The sequence below is a fragment of the Pan paniscus genome, chromosome 20, assembly GCF_029289425.2.
Source record: "Pan paniscus chromosome 20, NHGRI_mPanPan1-v2.0_pri, whole genome shotgun sequence".
NCBI lineage: Eukaryota > Metazoa > Chordata > Mammalia > Primates > Hominidae > Pan > Pan paniscus.
Genome location: NC_073269.2, coordinates 38,424,078 through 38,444,546, shown reverse-complemented (window position 1 = coordinate 38,444,546; position 20,469 = coordinate 38,424,078). Strand labels below are relative to the sequence as shown.

The following is a 20,469-nucleotide window of genomic DNA, read 5'->3' as shown; positions in this document are numbered from 1 at the left end:
ACAGGGCAGACAGGAAGACAGGCTGGGGAGGACAGAGGCAGCCCTCAGGGACAGTGCTGGTTCTCTGCCAGGCGTCTTGGGACTCTTTCAGACACAGCCCATGCGTCTGAAAGAGTCCTTAGGCCGCAGCCTTTTCTCCAGCACAACTCATACTTGCTAATAACATGGATACCGTGTGACTGATCAAAGCAGTGAGGTGAAACTTGAAGGTCATATTTTACGTTTCAAAAACAGAAGAAATCAGGGCAGATTAAAAGAATATTAAGGCAGTCACTTGCGTTTGGAATCCACACCTACGGGCCAGTGTGGATTTGAGTGTTGATTTAAACAAACATATTTGATGTCTACATAGACCCTATTTTGGCATACATTCATCACCACTTATGCTTATTTTGCAAACATACCAAGCAGTTAGTTTTACAAAAATATTATTTAGATTTGAAGAATTTTAGGGGAAAAAGCTGAGACTAGATCACAATAGAACAAATTTTTTGGAACAAGGCAAATCCTTCAGTTGCTGAGAATTACAAAAAAAAAAAAAAAAAGCCAAAGGAATATGTCTACTACAAAAGCACTACAGGGAGACGAGCTGTTAGCAAAAGGAGGGTCTGAGGAGTGAACATCACCTCCCAAATGAGGGAAATAGGACACTTGTATTCTCTTCTTTACACCTGGAATCATCTCTCATCCAGTTTTTCAGAGCCAGAAATGTTATTTTAATTTTCTGTGGGGAAAAGCATAAAAATAAAGGCACTACAAATAAATATATGTAGTCTGAGACTGCCGAAGATAACCTGGGGCTCTGCTAGAATACATTTTTAATGACTTTATAATTAATTCCTGAAAGACTGGGGTGTTTATGGTGCTAATCTAAGGAGATCCGGAAGACCCACCACCTTCAGCATGCTACCAGAAAGCAGGGGTCCTCAGCATTAATTTCAACAGCATAGTCCTGAAAACAGAAAATATCAGCCTCAACTTCAGATGTATGTCATAAATTTCCAGCTGACTATAGTTAATGCAAAAGTAATTAGCTTTCCTTTACACGAATAACTCTCTTTCCTTGTACATAATAAATACTGCAGGAATTATTTACTCTGTAATCGTCTGGCATGATTTAAAATTAATAAAGACAAAGCACGGCTTAGTGCTCTCAGCACTAGAAATATGTGAAAAATTATACTCACTGCATCTAGTCAAACCCAGTTCGACATTAGGACCAAAGCCATGTGTATGTTTTAGACAAATCTCTATGAGATCCATGCGTTGCCCTAGGGAGGCCTCAGCTGTCAAGCACTGACCATCTCTGCAGACACGCAGGGCTGACCTGTACTGGTGAGTAAGCATTAGCCATGGGACGCAGACAATCCAGCCAATGCTTTCAGAAGGCACCACATGTGATGCACAGCCTCTATTTACATGTGAATAATTACACTGCTGCTTTCTGGTTAAAAGTAGGGAAATACAGTGTTCCAGGGCATAGGAATGGTGCTCTGGGTAGAAAAGTTTATTTTTGCTGGTGGGAGGCAGGTTTTGTTAATAAAGCTTTGAAATACACAAATTTCATTCTGATGCTGAATGCCGAGGCAAAACAACAAAGTGCCGGCAGAAATAAGAGCCAATAGGACACTAAAGCATTATGATATTCAAGACGGAAAGTTCCAGGTTTTGTATCTAAAATTTTCTCTGGTCCTAGGCTTTGGCAATATGATGAGTTAACATGAAATCCGCACTGAGCTGTCATGAGCCTCTACTTAACTGGAGTTTACAGTATAATTTAAAAAATGAGGAAAGAATATTTTCTTTCTTTTTTCTTTTTCTTTATTTAGAGAGAGTCTTGCTCTGTCGCCCAGGATGAAGTGTAGTAGCGCGATCTTGGCTCACTGCAACCTCAAGTGATTTTCCTGCCTCAGCCTCCTGAGTAGCTAGGAGGCACCTGCCACCATGCCTGGCTAATTTTTGTATTTTTAGTAGAGACAGACGGGGTTTCATCATGTTGGCCAGGCTAGTCTTGAACTCCTGACCTCGGGTGATCAGCCCACCTCAGCCTCCCAAAGTGCTGGGATTACAGGCGTGAGCCATTGCGCCCGGCCAGAAAGAATACTTTCAAGTGTCACCATTAGTGGAAAATCAGAATGGTATTAAAATGAAAATAATAAAGATAAAATTGGCAGAGACATCAAATTTTAAGTTTCAACAGATATTATAAACTTTTATTGCCATTTCTGTCAGTGGTTTGAAATTTATTTATTGAATCGGTTTTCCTCTCCAAATGGGTATTTTCCTTTCTTCATGAGATATAGCTGGAGAGAATATTTCTTAAATACAAAGACATTATTTTCAAATACGGAGTTTTAAAGAAAAATCTAGTAAGGACGAATGTTTCTTCGTAATTAGATTCAGAAACAAACAAAAAACCCCCAAAACGAAATGTGGTCTATAGTGACTCTTAAAAGGCACTTAAAAATTTAAAAGTTAAAAAAAATCCTCTTACTTAATCCAGTTCATCAGCTCCACTGTATCTGGATCATAGAATTCTCTCAACTCGGAGAGTTCATCCATCATTCCTGGCCAGAACTGAAATTAAAAACAAAACAAAACAAAAACAAAATCCACCCCTACACCCACAACTATCACTAAGATTAAATGAAAAAAAGATAAACTGCATATAACGTGTGAACTAAATAAACATAGCAACTGGAATATACAACTATTTCACCTCTGCAGCAACCCTCCTAATACAAGGGAACTAGCACCTGGGAAGTTTCTGAAATTATCTTCAGCTGAAGCTAATTAGGATGTGAGGTATCGCCAACTTTAAAAAATGAGCTTTTTATCTTGCTCCAATAGAAATGCTATTGTATGTGATGATAATACCTGGCAAAACATTATTTTGACATGACAAGAATGCCAACCATGAGAAAGTTCACAATCCGTTAGGAATATGTAATTAACTAATACCATGCAATTTACCCCTAAAAGTAGAATGTATCCTGTAGAAGACAGAGCCATTTTACTGCTGCAAAAATGCTTTAGAATACGGCATTGTTTTATCCTCACAATAACCCATGACATGGATGACGCAACAGGCAGCATCACCCACTGGGATTTATTTTTCATTTAGAAGTGTGGAAACTGAGGCTCAGAGAGGCATCTGACTTGACCAAGTCACAAGCGGCAGAGCTACAACCTGGACCCTGGCTCCAAATCCAGCCCCCTTTTCATTTCATAATAGTATGATTGTATTTTTGTACTAGAAATCTGGTCAAATGGTTTGACATATATTAATATAATTGCTGGTACAATGAAAGAGAAGAATATTTAAATGTAGGGCTCTCCAGGAATATCTGGTACATCTGGCTGTATTTATACCTCTTGGTGCCTCCTGGTCAACTTGAGTACTTAAGGTTTTCTAAATAAAATGTAAAAATTACTCTCTGAATTACCCACTTATCTAATATCTTAAGTCCATTTAATTCAACAATTAACTAAATCTTAATTGTTTTTATCAAATGACAGTTGACTAAAAAGACTTGATCATATCTATATACATTCTAAGGTCAAAGGTAGAATTCACTTCACATATTAGCACAGAAGACCAATGACAATGTATGTATGCTCCACTGACGTAGAAAATATAATACTTTTATTTAAGAACCACTAGTAGAATCAAAGCAGCACCTGATTGATCTCTGGCTGTGTTTGAGACCTATCACTGTTTTTTTGGTCATCTCATCTTTGGCCATTTTTACTGCTCATTCAAATCTTGTCTCCTGGGTGGGTGAATCAGGAAAATTGCTAGTGATGGGAAATCAGGTGTCAGGACTTCTGGTTCTAGTTTTTGGAAGAGATGTAGTAAAAATTACTGATTAAATGACGCCTTTGTAATATTTCAATGATCTCTGTTTCCTTACTAATTTGATAACCAATAGAATACCAACTTTTTAATGAAATGCTCTAATTCTTACAGTATAAACATATTTGAAATCTGTGAACTCAATGAATATTAGATATTTTTCTAGTTTGAAAGTTACTGTTATTAATTCTGAAAATGTTAAAAGCTAGTGAGAATTTTGCGGCAAACTCCTTTAACAATATGAAAGTGCTGAATTAACTAACTGCCGTTTTTACCAATCAGCAGTAGAGATTTCAGCAATCCAATTAAGTTAATCAAGACCAACGTCCTAATTTTACTAAAGTCTTGACTTCGGAGTGCAGGCTAGTACATGCTTTTTTCCCTTTTAATATGCTTATACTAAAGAGAGATACAGCAAAATTGGTATTATGAACAAGAAATTTTGAAACTCTAACTACAATTGCAATGTAAAACTGAAATCAGGCTTTGAAATATATGAATTCACATTACTTACGGGTAAGTCTGTAAGAGCTGGAATAGTTGGAAAACAGATTCAGTTTCAGGGTAACCCCTCATACCCATAACATCTTAATTTTCTCTGTGATTTTATGTAAGTTTTGTGGAGATGAAATATCTGAACTATTTTATACAGTGAAAGCTGAATGCATTAGGATTTCTCCTAAAGTCCTGTATCAAGAGAGACTAGGCCAACAGTCTTTTGGAGGATTCCTCAGGATACTAACTCCCTTCTTCAGGGAAAACCTGCAAGGATTTCCTGGAGATGATGGCTTCTTTAGCTGTCCCGGTTCTTCTATAGCAGTGGTTTTCAAGATGAGTAAGGGGAGACATTGTGCCCCTACCCCAGCCCCAGGGCATTTGGCAATGTCTGGTGACATTTTTGGTTGTAGCCAGGGGAGAGGTGCTTCAATGAGCAGGCAGAGGGTGAAGATGCCGCAGAGCAGCCTACAGCACACAGGACCGCCCCCGCCCCCAGTGGCAAAGAATTCTTTGGCCCAAGTGTCAATGTGCCACTGCTGAGAAACCCTGTGACCGCTACAGAAGGGGGTTCTTAAAACTGGGGGGCTGGTTAAATGCATATTTCTGTACTGGACTCCCAGGCTTCTGATTCGGTAGGTCTGGAGTGGGACCCAAACACATGCATGTTTACAGGATCCCAAGAGCCGCTGATGCTGTTTATCTGAGGACCACGCTTCAAGAATCAATGCTCCCTAGGACAGTTTACTTCTTATACAATGTCCTTCCTCAATTTTATTACGAACAAAACACCTCAGTCCTCAAATAGCTTAAAAAAATCAGTAAAATTTCAATAGATAGCTGAGACATAAAAGAACTGAACCTACATGCACACGGGCAGTATGAAAGATGGTTATTGTTTGGTACATCTTCAGTGGTGAGAAAAACATTCATGAGCTTTATCTTTTCTGTGAGGAAGGTGCTTTAATCCACAGAATCATTGTGTAAAGGTAAACTGACAGGACTCCTCAGTAACATATACTGTTTAATCCTTAACTGTTCGTGTCTAGATGTTTTTAGTAAGTTTCAGTTATTCGCATTAGAGCAATAAAATTCCCAGAGGTGGGGAAGCATAAATCTATTTGTGTGTTTTTTAATATCTAGGAGTTAGCACAGAGTTTTGCTAATGGTAAATGTTTTGATAGACAGGCTCATGACAGAACACATTTTTTTGAAATATTTACAATATAGTATTTAGCAATATTTTCTTTAGCCTGAAACCTTTGGTTCACAAAATCCTACATGAAAATATAAGCAAATAAACCCCAAAGCTGAGCTGCTCTAGCTGATCCTCTCTGTGGGAGGCCCCATCACCCCTGCTTTTAGCCACCCTCCCAAATCAGGGGTTCTACACAGTAGAGTTTGAAATCCATCGTTTTAACTTGAAGTAAAATTTAAAGGAAAAAAAAATAAACTTAATATGTTAGGTTTTTTAAAAAGAGAGGGCAGAAGCTCAATTGGATAAAACAGTCTGTGCTATCTGCCCTAGTGATGATTCAAGACTGCCAATGTCAAAGATGTGACAAAAAGCCACAGTCAACCTGACCAATGATCATTGTCTCTGATAAGAAATTCTCTGAATTAAAGGGCAGTTCATGCTGTTTCAGAAACTAGTCAAATGAGAATATGAAAAATCCAGATACTTCCTATTGATACTGAAGAACAGATTTTAAAAAGCCTAGCCTTAGGCTCTGTTTATTTATGTGTCTAATTCTCTTATGAAGATAAGCATCTAATAAAATATGGAGCTTAAAGTAAGATACATTTAAAAATCTCTTAGTCTATATAAATCAGGTAATGGGAAAATAATTTTCCTACTTTCATTTCAAAATAGGTCTGAAAACACCTTATTTTCAGAATTTGCATCAGCTGAATATTAAGAGTCTAAACCAAAATTAATTAGAATTATTAAATGCTATAGTAGTTTTCACTATCATGTTTTTACTTGTTAAAACTATTTGGGAAAAAGATCCATTATTCCCATCAATGTCACCTTCAGTAAGAAGCTAAGGAGGTATTTATAACCTTCACAAACCACTCTATTTGCCAAATAATACACAAAATATATTGAATCAAAGCAATTATTCTGCCAAATACATGAATGACAAGAATGAGGAAAATCAGTCTTACCTTATAGCACAGATACAGCAGTATTAATATCGGTACTGAATATCGCATTATACATATCTATATAAGAAAGACATTATTTAGATTATAAGTATTTTGAACCTTTTCTTTTTTGAGAGACAGGGTCTTGCTATGTTGCCTAGGCTGGCCTGGAATTCTTGGGCTCAAGTGATTTTCCTGTCTCAGCCTCCTGAGCAGCTAGGATTACAGGAGTGAGCCACTGTGCCCGGCTTTTTTAAACACTTTTGCCTTACAGTTTTGCTTTGTAAATATATGCCTTAAAAAAAAATACCAGAAATATAATTTAATGGAGCACAAGTCTCCAATATGCAGAATAACTGAGTCGATACTAGGATTCTAATCATTTGTAAGATATCTGCAGCTTCTACCATATTGCCACCTAGTGAATTTATGGAGTAGAACAATTCAAAACTGCATTTATAGGCTACTGAAAAATTGTCATACATATATAAATAATTATCTTTATGAAAATACATTATAATAACAACAGTTATAATTCCGGACAAGGGGATTATTGGTAATTTTAATTCCCCTTTTGTGCTTTTTTTTTGTATTTCCAAATTCTGTATAATGAACATAACTAACTTATAGTCTGAGAAAAAAGAAGTAATTTTTTAAAATAAAATTATTTTAAAATAATTCCCTATAAAATCTTAATATATCAATTATGTATTTTCAGCTTCAATTTCAGTATCCATTTTATCTCACAGCTACTGAAAAACAAAAAAAGAAGTGGTATGAAAGAAATACTGCAAGTCATAAAAGGAGATGGAAAAAGGGATGACACTGACCCTCTTTGGGTTATAAAGATGGACTGACTTCAGAAGTAACTCCCATATTTCAGGGCTACATAGGCCGAATGATGCGAACACACACATGTGTGACGTCCAGAGGTACTTCATTCTGCAAGAACAGACACAGGCGCAAGTCAGAAGTACTAGTTGTATATAAATCTGGATTCTGAGACACCTATAAAGGCAGCTTTACAGTCTATGACGGCAAAATCTTACTTAAAACTATGCAGATGCCATTTGCCGAAGGGTTCGTTGTTTAACTCCACTGCCTTTTGAAGACTATGCTTTGAGTAAAACATAGAGGCGTGTTTGTAATTAATTGTAAAAACTGATGATGAGTATTTTATACTGAGAGAAGATAGTATATAAGGATGATTTTATGGGAACCATGATCATTAATGAAGATGATTGTCACTTTCCAAATTATATTGCTAAGTAACATCAAGAGTGATCAAATAAAAAGTAAACAAACAGGTAAGACAAAAATACCTCATTGTACTCAATGCCAAGAATCCAAACAGAATGGTATGTATTAAGTTGTAGGCAGTTTCTGGTTTCAGGTCAACTGTGCCTTTTTCCATTTTACCCACGGATTGTTGATTTGTAGAATCACTGAGTAAAATAGCAACATACAAAATTTAAGCTGGAAACATAATTTTAGTTAGATCTTTGTAAAAGAAGAAGATACAAGAAATGTATGCCTTTATGTATTCAGAAATTGATTATTTCCATAAGATGAAATGAATTCGCATTGATCAATTTTGAATTTATGAGGCTAAAGTGTAACAATATAAATGCATTAATAATGAGAAAAACTGAAATTTCACAGCAGCTTTGAAGTAAAAATTTAAAGTGCTTCAATTCTTTAAATTAAAAGAGAATGCAAAAAAAAACCCAATTTTTTGGAATTGCTGAAATTGAAAGAGATTTTTAAAAGATGTTTTACCAGTTATTATGAGTATTTTTCAAATTTTTACAAATAAGCAAAAGCAAAACACACATCCATTAACTTGGAATTCAGTTCCTTTATGACCCCTCAAAAATCACATTTTTAACCTACCAATACCTCCTGATATCCAAAAGATGACTTTTACCAAATACGGCTACATTAAAATTATTACACCCAATAAAAGTAACAATAATTCCTTAACATCATCTAATACCTAGTTCATGTTCTATTTTCCCTGTTTGCATCAATTGCTTTTTTCAGGTTTCTCTGAATCAGGATCTAAGAACTGCATGTTGCATTTCACTAATATATATCTTTAAATATCTTTTGATCTATAAAAGTATCTCCTTTTTTTAAAAAACAGGCCATTTGTTTGTGGAAGAATAGAGAACATATGTCCTGAAGCTGTTCCCGTCTCCCAGGTGTGGCTCACAGTGGTGGTTATACGTTTCATGCTTCTTGTAAACTTGTAATTAGATCTAGAGGTTTATTAGACACAAGTTCATTTTTTTGGCAATAACACTTCACGGGGTTATGATGCACAGTAGTCCCCTCTTATCTGTGGATTCACTTTCAGTGGTTTGTTATTGCGGAAACTGCTGTCCGAAAATATTAAATTGAAAATTCCAGAAATAAACCATTCATAGTTTTGAATTACATGCTATTCTGTGTTGCATGATGAAATCTCTCCATCCCTGTCTGTCCCACCTGAGACTCAGATCATCATCCCTTGGTCCTGTGTTTCCACGCTGTATAGTCTACCCACCTACCCGAGACAGACAAGCAGATACATTCAGCTACTAAACTACTAATAAAGTAAGATACATTTAAATGTCCCTGTATTGTTTGTGTTCAAACAGCCCTTATTTTACATAATTAAGGCCCCAAAGTGCAAGAGAAGTGATGCTGGCATGTTGCTATAATTGTTGTATTTTATTATTATTTTTATTCTCTTACCATGATTAATTTATAAATTAAACTTTATCACAGGGATATATGTATGGGAAAAAAACATAGTATAGAAAGGGTCTGAAACCATCCGAGGTTTCAGGCATCCACTGAGGGACTTGAGACATATTTCCACAGAAAACAGGACGGCTCTATTCCACATCACATTACACCGGGAAGCACACACTGCCTGGCTATCTCCACTTCAGTGATGTTAAGACTGATCAGTGACTTTAGATGTTGCACAATTTGTTGTCGAGGGGAAAAGAAAACAACAGTAAAGGCTACTAGTTAAAGATGAAACTTTCATGAAGGTCTACTGATCCCTTCATACATACCCAATAGAACTGGGCACATATGATGCTTCTCTATGTAACTAGAGACTTTTTTTATTTCCCAGAAATCCTTTCTTTCCTACCATAAATACATAGGAAAATTAAAAGGATACTCTAAGGCAGTTCTCACCATTGGTAATTCACAATTGGAATCTTTACTTAAAAGTAAATATTACAACCCGAACACTGGTTTCTATATTGGTACAAAAAGGATACTCCAAATAAGAATATCCATAAACAGGGCAAGGTGTGAAAAGTAAATAAAAATAAAACAGACAAGGGGAGTATCTGCTCTTATCCTCTCTAGATACCTAAGAGAAGTCTGCAGTACCTCCCCCATAGCCCAGCCAAGCTGGAAGGCTCTGATTAATTCCATGAACACAGAACACCATGCCCCTTTCAGATGTACCCCTCGCACTAATGCAGATGTCTACATAAAAGTCATAGTATCTGGCAGGGTGCAGTGGCTCATGCCTGTCATCCCAACACTTTGGGAGGCTGAGGCAGGGAACACCATGCCCCTTTCAGATGTACCCCTCACACTAATGCAGATGTCTACATAAAAGTCATAGTATCTGGCAGGGTGCAGTGGCTCATGCCTGTCATCCCAACATTTTGGGAGGCTGAGGCAGGCAGATCACTTGAGGTCAGGAGTTCAACACCAGCCTGGCCAACATGGTGAAACCCTGTTTCTACTAAAAATACAAAAATTAGCTAGGGGTGGTTGTGCATGCCTGTAATCCCAGCTACTTAGGAGGCTGAGGCAGGAGAATTGCCTGAACCCGGAAGGCAGAGGTTGCAGTGAGCCGAGATTGCACCACTGCACTCCAGCCCAGGCAAGAGTGAGACGCATTTCAAAAACAAAACAAAACAAAACAAAACAAGTCATAGTGTCATCCTTCCTAGTACTAAAAAGGTAGAAATACTTTAAATACTTGGCACTGACAAAAGGCCCTTATTTAAAAGTTAATTCACATTTAGACAGTCACGTGCCACATAACATTTTGGCCAACAAGAGATCGCACATACCACAGTGGCTTCGTAAGATTATAATGCAGCTGAAAAATTCCTATTGCCTAGTGACATCATAGCCATTATAAGGTCATAGCACAATCACTTTGTTTTTTAAATAGATTTACTGTAGCCTAAGTGCACAGTGTTTATAAAGTCTACAATAGTGTATGGTAACATCCTAGGCCTTCACATTCACTCACAGGCTCACACAGAAAAACTTCCAGTCCTGCAAGCTCCATTTATGATAACTGCCCTATATAGGTATACAATTTTTAATCTTTTATACAGTATTTTTTAAAAATAGAGATAGGGTCTCACTCTGTTACCCAGGGTAGAGTGCAATGGTGCAATTATAGTTCACTGAAACCTCAAACGCCTGGGCTCAAGTGATCCTCCCGCCTTAGCCTCCCGACTTGTTAGCACTACAGGTTTGCACCATCGTGCCTGGCTAATTTTTCTTTTTCTTTTTTTTTTCCGTAGAGATGCGGTCTTGCTATGTTGCCCAGGCTGGTCTAGAACTCCTAGCCTTAAGCAATCCTTCTCAACCTCCCAAAGCACTGGGATTACAGGCCCACCATACCTGGCCTTTATATTTTTACTGTACCTATTCTATGTTTAGATACATTTAGTTACACAAATACTTACCATTGTGTTACAACTGCCTACAGTATTTAACATAGTAACTTGCTGTCCAGGTTTGCAGCCTAGATGCAGTAGGTTATACCACATAACCTAGGTGTGTAGTAGGCCATACTATCTATGTTTGTGTAAGTATACTGTATGATATTCGCACAATGATAAAATCGCCTAATATGCATTTCTCAGAACATATCCCCCTTGTTAAGTGACATGACTGTACTATGATTCTTTAATTACTTTCATGTAGTGCTTTTCCTCTAATAAAGTCCTAATATCCCTATCTGGCAGATGAAGATGCTCTAAAATCTTTTATCTATGATCATATACCCAATCAGCCTCCAGAGATGGCTCATAGATTCACACAGAGCATGGCAGACATTTTCAGGAAGATACTGCAGGCCCACTGAACTTCCTGCTTTGTATGCAGTCCAGAGTCCTGTTGACACTTGCTATGTCTGGAATGATATTAAATCACACTGTCCAGAATAATTTCCATCTATTTTCACAGGGCTAAATTTTATCTTGGGTTAGGTATGAAAAAGAACACTTCTCAAGGATAGTAAAATAGTTTATGGTCAATGAAATATTTTCATGGTTCAATGTTGTTTCATTCTTAATGATCATAAAACCTCTCAACTGCTCTGGACTCATTTTAATGACAGCTCTCTCGTGGCTGTGAATCACAGTTCACCAGCACATTAATTGGCAAGGTAACTACAGAAAAAGGGCTTCCTCGTGAGCTTCATTAAGTTTTCACAAATGACAGCAGCTTCAACTTCTTACACTTAATTTTCTTTCAGTTTAACACGAAGAGTCAATGCAACCCCCCCCAGCAGCTTGATGGGTAGATATTCTTACAAGTTTTTAAAAAGCCTTTATACTCCTGATTTTTTTCTTTCAGTAGATTGGTAGATATGCTTAGTTTTTTAAAATTGGCAGTTATTACTCAAAACTTTCAGTAGATACTAATAATTATGGTCCACTCCAACATTATGAGCCCTGAAGCAAGATGCAAGAAAACAAATGAGCAATAATTAATTAACTCTTACATTTCAAGAGCAATACAAAAAAGCAGCTAGAGGAGGAAGGGAGAAAAACACAGGATGCTAATAATGGAAACACAACAGAGGCTTATGAGTCAACAGTGATAATGAAACCAGTTCACGATGGCTTGTACCTGCCGAAGTCTAGGCACCAGACACTATTTTAAGTGCTTTATGTTGTTTTTACTTATTTCTCAAATATCCTGTAGAGTAAGTACTCTTAGTCTTCCCATTCTAAAGACAAGGAAATGGACATATCAAAAGGTTATGTAACTGGCTCAAGAGTCACTTTGTTCCCAAGTGTGCAGGCCAAGACTTAAGCCCAGACCGCATGCAATCTGATCATTACTCTGTTGTCTCCTAACTACTGGGAGTGTAGTCCACTCTAAACGAGGTATGTTCCCCCTTTAAGATGAATACTATTACTTGTGTCTGATATTCTGACTTTCAACTTTGCAATTTTTCTGCAACATGGAACAAGTTCATTAAAGGAGAGCATTAGATTTCTGAAATATACCATACCTGAGATTATGAAAGGCAACAACGAATGCTACAATCACTGTGATGGACAGAACGAATATGTAAGCATAAAAAAGCAGAGTATCTGAAAGCCTTCCAAATGTATTAAAAGGCAGGAGGCCAAAAGCTTCTTCACACAGATAGAGATTTGCATCAAAATCCCTAGGGAACAAATGGAAAGCAAAGTATTAAATTCAATATAAGACAAAGAAATGACATTGCATCTTTCCTCAGAGGGAGTCTGCAATTAATAGTTGAAGGCACAATGACAACTTAAGTTTTAAAGTCCCTGCTGATTCAATAGAAAATAGCAAACATAGACTTTCAATTCAGTTATACCTTGTTGCTCCAAGCCCAAATTTTGCCTTCAGAAATTTAAATATGTGTTCATCTGACTTCAGGTTAAGAATTTTCTATCGGGGAAAGAGAAAACAAAAATTGCTATTAGTCCTTTAGGCACGGTTTCCTGATAACTTCCCATTGAATTTACATATTCACTGTCCAATTTCACAGGAGCGTGTGGGTGTACAAAATCAGTAAATGTTCACAGTAGTTCTCAGAACTGAGGAATTCCAAAGCAGGGACTTCCAAACTCCTTCCAAACCCCACTCCCCTTTTTAGCATAATCCTTTATTCAAAAAACATCTTATACATAAGTTAAATATGCAAAATAGGTAAAAGATGAGATTTTTTGGTTTCAGGGAGAGGGAGAAGGCTGAGGCATAGTGTGCATAAGTTTTCAGACCAGAAAACTGACAAGACGATGATCTGAAACCTCAAATAGATACACCGCCCACAAAGCCTGTCTGGCTTTGGGGCTTTTGGTCTGTGGATACAATCGATCCAAGACTTATTCACTCAAAGACAATTCAAGACAGTTGTAACCCTGAAGGGGTGGACAGACAAATATGAGTGTTCATCATTAGTGATTACAATTTTAACTCATATAATTCTATTTTAAATTTGTGGCTTAAAAATCCATATAAAATAACATAAATGGTGAAAAAATTTATTAGAAGAAAAATGAAGACAGGGAGAAAAGATGAAGCTACAATTGAGTTCAGTACACACAATATATTCATTAGAGATGAGCCACAAATCTGGTCTTTTGCATTCCAGCAGCAAATGCAAACAGGGAGGTCAACATATTTATGTTACTCACAGGTTTATAAGAGTAAAACAAAACAGTTGCTCAGAAGAGATCTTAACAGTCCTAGAACTGAGACTCAAAATAATTTTTTCCCATGGGTAAAGCAAAAACAGCAAGGACTTTCAAGGAAAATTTTCTCTACTTCCTCTTGTTGTAGGTCACTGGCAAAACATCAAATGCAATTCAACAGATGTTATTCTTCGGGGAGTCAAAAAATGGTGGTCCAGGGATGCAGCTCTTTACTGGTTTAATCCAAGAACAGGTCACTGAATGTGTAGAGTGGGCCAATGCAAGAACTGTGTATCTTTGGCCACTCTTCCAGAAATGTTGGCTGCTCCACTCAAATAAGTTTTGAAAAAAATTTTTTAGTAGAGTTTAGGTTTTGCTACATTTCCCAGGATGGTTTTGAACTCCTAGCCTCAGGCGATCCTCCCACCTCAGCCTCCCAAAATGCTGCGATTACAGGCATAAGCCACCACACCTGGCTTTGAATAGACTTTTTAATTTTTAATTTTTGTGGGCATATAGATGTATATATTTATGGAGTATATGAGATATTCTGACACAGGCATATAGTGTGTAATAATTCCATCAGGATAAATGGGGTATTCATCAACTCAAAAAAAGCTTTTGGCTGAGTGCAGCAGCTCGTGTCTGTAATCCTAGCACTGTGGGAGGCTGAAGTGGGAGCATACCTTGAGCCCAGGTGTTTGAGACCAGCCTGGGCAACATGACAAGATCCCATCTCTACAAAAATTGTGAAAATTAGCCAGGGGCAGTGGCACACACCTGTAGTCCCAGCTACTCAGGCTGAAGTGGAAGGATTGCTTGAGCCCAGGAGGTCAAGACTGCCGTGAGCCAAGATTGTGCCACTGTACTCCAGCCTGGGTGGCACAGTGAGATCCTGTCTCAAAAAAAAAAAAGCAAAAAAAATTTAGAAATTTAAAAATAAATTATTGATAAGTACTGGACTGTATGGAGTTTAAGAACATACTGACAGCTGGGCATGGTGGTTCACGCCTACAATCCTTTGGGAGGCCAAGGCAGGTGGACTGCTTGAGCCTAGGAGTTTAAGACCAGCCTGGGCAACACAGCAAAACCTTGTCTCTACAAAAAATACAAAAATTAGCCGGTGTGGTGGTATACACACATAGTCCTAGCTACTCAGGAGGCTGAGGTGGGAGGATCACCTAAACCCAGGAGATCGAGGCTGCAGTGAGCCATGACCACACCAGTGCATTCCAGTCTGGGTGAGAGACCCTGTCCAAAAAAAAAAAAAAAAAAGAACATAGTGACATAGTGACTGGCTGAGTGAAGAGTCTTTTTTTTCTTTGATAGTCAACAGACGTGAACAAGGACCACAGTTCTCTTGTGGAGAAGGAGCCTGTTTTGCAGATGCCTCCTATCCTGAGACCAACCTTCTAGGACAGGCAAAAGTATCAGAAGAAATCAATGTAGTTTTGCTCTAGCATAAAAACAAATGGGATATCAAGGTCCAAGAACTATACCTTTAATAAAGCCTACCCTGAAAAAAAATTAAAAAGCCAATAAAAACATTTAAAAAGCATGTTAAACTAAGCAGAGCCCCTGGGGCATTGTAAAAATCTTAGCAAAGCACCTACTGGACATAAAACCAATGGATGCCTACGTTACTAAATGAGTTGTTCTGTTAGGCCTGTTGCATATAAGTCAGTTAAATGTTGGGAAAAATGAGCTCAACTCTTCTTTCCAGCAGAAAGTAGATAGTAAGGCCACTTTACTTATTAACTGAACTCAATTAAAAATCATGTCTTTTTTTTTAAGTACCACAGTACAGAAAGCTACATGTATATTACGGTACTAAAAATAAAAATTTTAAATTTAGAGAAATTATTTGTTTAATGCTTTTTAAGTTAAGCTTTTAAAAGTTTCATGACAAAAGGTGAGTAAGTTCAAGGTGGGACATAAGAGTACATAGAAATTAATGACTAAAATCAACAAAATAATCCTTGTTACTAAGACAAAGTTAAAACTGAGCCTGTTTGAAGTAAAACTGGTAACTCTTGAGTCACGTTAATACACTTTATAAAGCAAGAATTTATTTAAAATTAAAAGTTTCAAAGAAGCCAGGTGTGGTGGTGCACACTTGTAGTCCCGGCAACTTGGGAGGCTAAGGTGGGAGGGCCATTTGAGACCAGGTGTTCAAGGCCAGCCTAGGAAACGGCAAGACCCTGTCTCTAAAACAATTAGTTTATTAAAAAAGAAAAAGAAAGTTTCAAAAATTATCTCCAATGCCATAAGTTAATTAAAAATACATTAAACATGTCATTTTTATTAACTTACCTTAATTATGTTGTTGAGAAAAAGTGTCAAACATAAAACCATAAATAAATGTAACAAAAGTTTCCCAAGCCTATTAAGGAAGCTTCCAGTTTTCAGATTTTTCTAGAAATTAAAAGAGTTATGTTTTAATTCTTAAGTTTTAATATAACTTCATAAACACTGAAGATGAGCTTACTTAAGGATTTAAAAACACGGGCTCATATAACATAAAGGGAAAATATATGTGGAAAATACAACCTACTCATTTTCATGAGGTTACACTGTCTTAATATTTGTGATTTTCTAGTAGTAAATGAATCACTTAATAATGAGCTTCATACGACGAGGAAATGTGTCCTAGTCTTTTTTTTCCTAATTATTTTTTAAGACCTTAGAAACTGGAGGATTGGGGTCTGCCATTTGGAAGGTACTCAGGATACGCTGACTGAACAAACTGTTACATCTTTTTTTTTTCTTTTTCTTTTTCTTTTGAGACGGAGTCTCACTCTGCTGCCCAGGCTGGAGGGCAGCAGAGCAATCTCCGCTCACTGCAAGCTCTGCCTCCCGGGTTCATGCCATTCTCCTGCCTCAGCCTCCCGAGTAGCTGGGACTACAGGCGCCTGCCACAACGCCCGGCTAAGTTTTTGTATTTTTAGTAGAGACAGGGTTTCACCATGTTAGCCAGCATGGTCTCAATTTCCTGACCTCGTGATCTGCCAGCCTCGGCCTCCCAAAGTGCTGGGATTACAGGTGTGAGCCATCACGCCTGGCCCTGTTACATCTTTTATCCATTAATTCCTACAACACGGGCATAGTTACAACTCAATTACATAAAAGACTTATGGGTGTAAAAAGAAGTACATTGTGCCTTTTGACATATAATAGTTTTCTTATAATCTTCAGATAATTTTATACATTGTTAAATATAATAATATCTTAACAGTTCAAATACGAGTAATATTTATAATTAAGGTTAAAAGGATGACTGTGAACTGTTGTTTTTGATAGTCAACTAAAAACCTTTGTCCATAACAATTCTCACTCAAAAGACTAATAAGAAAAATGATTTCCTCTTCTAAAAGTGGAAAACAAAATGGCTTCTTGACACGGTTTCTAGCATATGTGAAACAGGATGTTATAATTTCAAGCAAAAACAAATGACTCATATCTTACGTAACTATAAGAAATTTAATTATATAAATAAAGCTAAAAGAGCAAGTCATTGTTTTCAAACATGATTTGACAATACCCTAGGAAATGTCCCATTATTTCTAAAGTTATTTATTTGGATTCTCAAAATTCTCAAAACAGTTAATTTTAATTCACCTAAAAATAACTAGTACGGTATGGAAGGATGGGGAAAAGAGTAGCATTACTACATCAAATAACAGGGTATCCACCAACGTGAAGGACTGTAATGAACACGCTCCCAACACAAGCAGGAGACTCTTCTCGCTCCTGAGTTCACACACATAAAAATTAATAACTTTTCTCTTTTACTTCAATTTTAAATCAGTGGCATTCAACCAAGCATCTTTGGCTGATCCCCACATTGAAGGTAAGGTTCCAATTCTCTAAGAAATAACTGTCAAAATAAAAGGATGACCCAGAAAGCTTGAAACAGAAATGCTACCACACGCACAAGAAAAAGCACACAATGCCACGTGCTCTTTTTAGTGCAAATCAGGTCGCAAATTTCCCTTTGTATGCTGTATGAAAATAAGGTTCAATAAACCACGCAATTAAAAAAAAGTTTACTTTGATAAAGGACAAAAAAAAAGTCCTACCTGAAGTTTTCTTGCAATGAATACTGAAAGGTTAAAACTGATAAGCAGTGATCCAAGAATCATGGAATTAAAAAACTGAAGAATGCAGACCAGGAGTAAACTTGTTATCTGTATTCCATACAGCCATGTCGCCTGCAAGAACCAAAGATTAGATGAGTACAGACATTTTACCAAGAGATCATCACATGTCGACATGTTGGTCATGAGGTGGATACACCTCAGCTTACAAATAATGCAGAAAACACATGTAGATTCAAGAAACACAATCTAGGCCAGGCGCGGTGGCTCACATCTGTAATCTCAGCACTCTGGGAGGCCAAGGCGGGTGGGATCACCTGAGGTCAGGAGTTCAAGACCAGCCTGGCCAACATGGTGAAACCCCATCTCTATTAAAAATACAAAAAAAAAAAAAAAAAATTAGCTAGGCGTGGTGGCTCGTGCCTGTGATCCCAGCTACTTCAGAGGCTGAGACAGGAGAATCGCTTGAGCCCGGGAGGCAGAGGCTGCAGTGAGCCGAGAATGCGCCACTACACTCCAGCCTGGGCGACAGAATGAGACTCCAAAAAAAGAAACACAATCTAAAAAAGGAAACTAAATCATACACATACCAACTGTTTATTTACCTTTTAATAACAGAAATCTTCTAACATTAATTAAAGGGGAAGTAAAGAGGGATGATATGAAGTAGAGGAAGTAAACAACAGCATAATGTATTTATTCCTGAGAATTGGCAAGGGCCATTTATAATCTTCAGTTTTCTTTTCAATGATTTCAGTTACTGTTTATGACCACCAATAAGTACTTTACTGTGTTATTTCCTAGTTTTCCATACTCTATACTTTAGGACTGTATCATTCCTTGCTTTGTCTGTGTGAGTGTGTGCCCAGATCCCCTGATTAGACTGCAAACCCCTCCTGCTGCATGACCTTGTCCTCTTTGACCTCACAGCTTCATAGCAGGCAGCACAGTACACTGGGCAATGACATCAGCTCCGGCACCAACAGCACCTGTACTGCAGTTCCGATTCTGGTGCAAACCAGCTATGTGACCTAAATGGTTCATCGTGAACAAGAGATGATGATACCTTCCTCACAGAGTTGATGTAGGGTCTCACAGAAGAACCAGACGTGGTAATGGATGAAAATGCCTGGTGGCCAAGCACGGTGGCTAATGCCTGTAATCCCAACATCTTGGGAAGCTGAGACAGGAGGATCGCTTGAGCCCAGTTCAAGACCAGCCTGGGCAACATAGCGAGACCGTGTCTCTATAAAAATAAAACACTAGCCAGGTGTAGTGGTGCAAGTAGTCCCAGCTACTCAGGAGGCTGAGGTGGGAGGATCATTTGAGTCCAGGAGGTTGAGGCTGCAGTAAGCTATGATCGCTCCACTCCATTCCAGCCTGGGCAACAGAGCAAGACCTGGTCTCTAAAAAAAGTGGGGAGGGGTGGGTGGGGAGGAAATGCCTGGCACATAATGAGCACTAAGGATTAACTCTTGATGTAATGAAACTTATTGATAGGTTGATACCAAAAGAAGCAAAACACAACTAACTTGAATACACGAAACACGCCACAAAGAAAAAAAAGGCAGTCCCTAATAAAGAGTGGACACTTATTCTGTTAGTTTTCTTCTTCTCTTTCAAATTAGACAATGCCATACTCATTCTGACAAGTGAAAAATACCAGTTTTATTTAGCAGCAAATCCGATTATCCCCAAGGTTTTGTTCTCTTAACCTCAAGGGAAACAAACCTATTGATAGAAGCATTGAAAAGTGAGGCTTGCAGCAGTTCAGTGCTTTTGCTTAGTGTCAATGGGAACTCAGGGAAATGGATGCTGATGATCTTTAGGATCATAAAGATAATGTATCTTACTCTAGGAGAGTTAGACACTTCAGAAAAACACAAAAAAGAAATAGCAATCAATAGGTGGGCTCTTGAGTCAAAACCCAGCACCATTACCTAAAGAAATAATATTGATTTCACAGCAGTATATAGTATTTCATATACAGGATTTTACATCCTTCACATCCTACCATATCACTTTCTCACATCAGTGACTATTCTGTGAAAACTTAAATTTTAAATGGTTATGTAACATTCCACCATATGCCATAATTTGTTTGCCACTGGACCATTTAGGTGTTTCTGGCTTTTTATTAACATTGTGAACATCCCTTTAAAAATTTTTTTCAGGTCTGATTCTCAGAATTCCTAACCGAATTGTCTGATTAGTTACATATTTTGTTCACTGCTGTATCCCCAGCACCTTAAAGAATACACACTAGAAGAGCGGCACTTAATAAACATTGGAGGAATTGATGAATAAAAACATTTCCTTAGGGATAGATCCCTGAGTACAATTACTGGTTAGAGAAGGAAGAGTTTTTCCTTCTTAGCAGTTTTATTAGTTGATATAATTCATATACCATCAAATTCACCCATTTAAAGTGTGC

The 20,469-nt window shown here is 37.6% G+C and overlaps 1 protein-coding gene across 4 annotated transcripts in view; it reads right to left on the bottom strand.

Moving 5' to 3' along the window:
• The window catches only part of DPY19L3 (dpy-19 like C-mannosyltransferase 3), an 80,062-nt gene that overhangs the window by 14,576 nt on the left and 45,017 nt on the right, over positions 1–20,469 (bottom strand). For 3 of the 4 annotated variants that reach the window (XM_034946348.3, XM_034946349.3, XM_063599538.1), the window contains 8 exons: positions 18,018–18,149; positions 16,252–16,353; positions 13,119–13,192; positions 12,783–12,941; positions 7,822–7,944; positions 7,330–7,441; positions 6,521–6,577; positions 2,495–2,577 (listed from right to left, as the gene is read on the bottom strand). In XM_034946348.3, coding sequence (XP_034802239.1) covers positions 2,495–2,577; positions 6,521–6,577; positions 7,330–7,441; positions 7,822–7,944; positions 12,783–12,941; positions 13,119–13,192; positions 16,252–16,353; positions 18,018–18,149 — 842 coding nt within the window. The remainder of the gene's footprint in view (positions 1–2,494; positions 2,578–6,520; positions 6,578–7,329; positions 7,442–7,821; positions 7,945–12,782; positions 12,942–13,118; positions 13,193–16,251; positions 16,354–18,017; positions 18,150–20,469) is intronic. The other variant, XM_063599537.1, reaches the window with a different exon arrangement.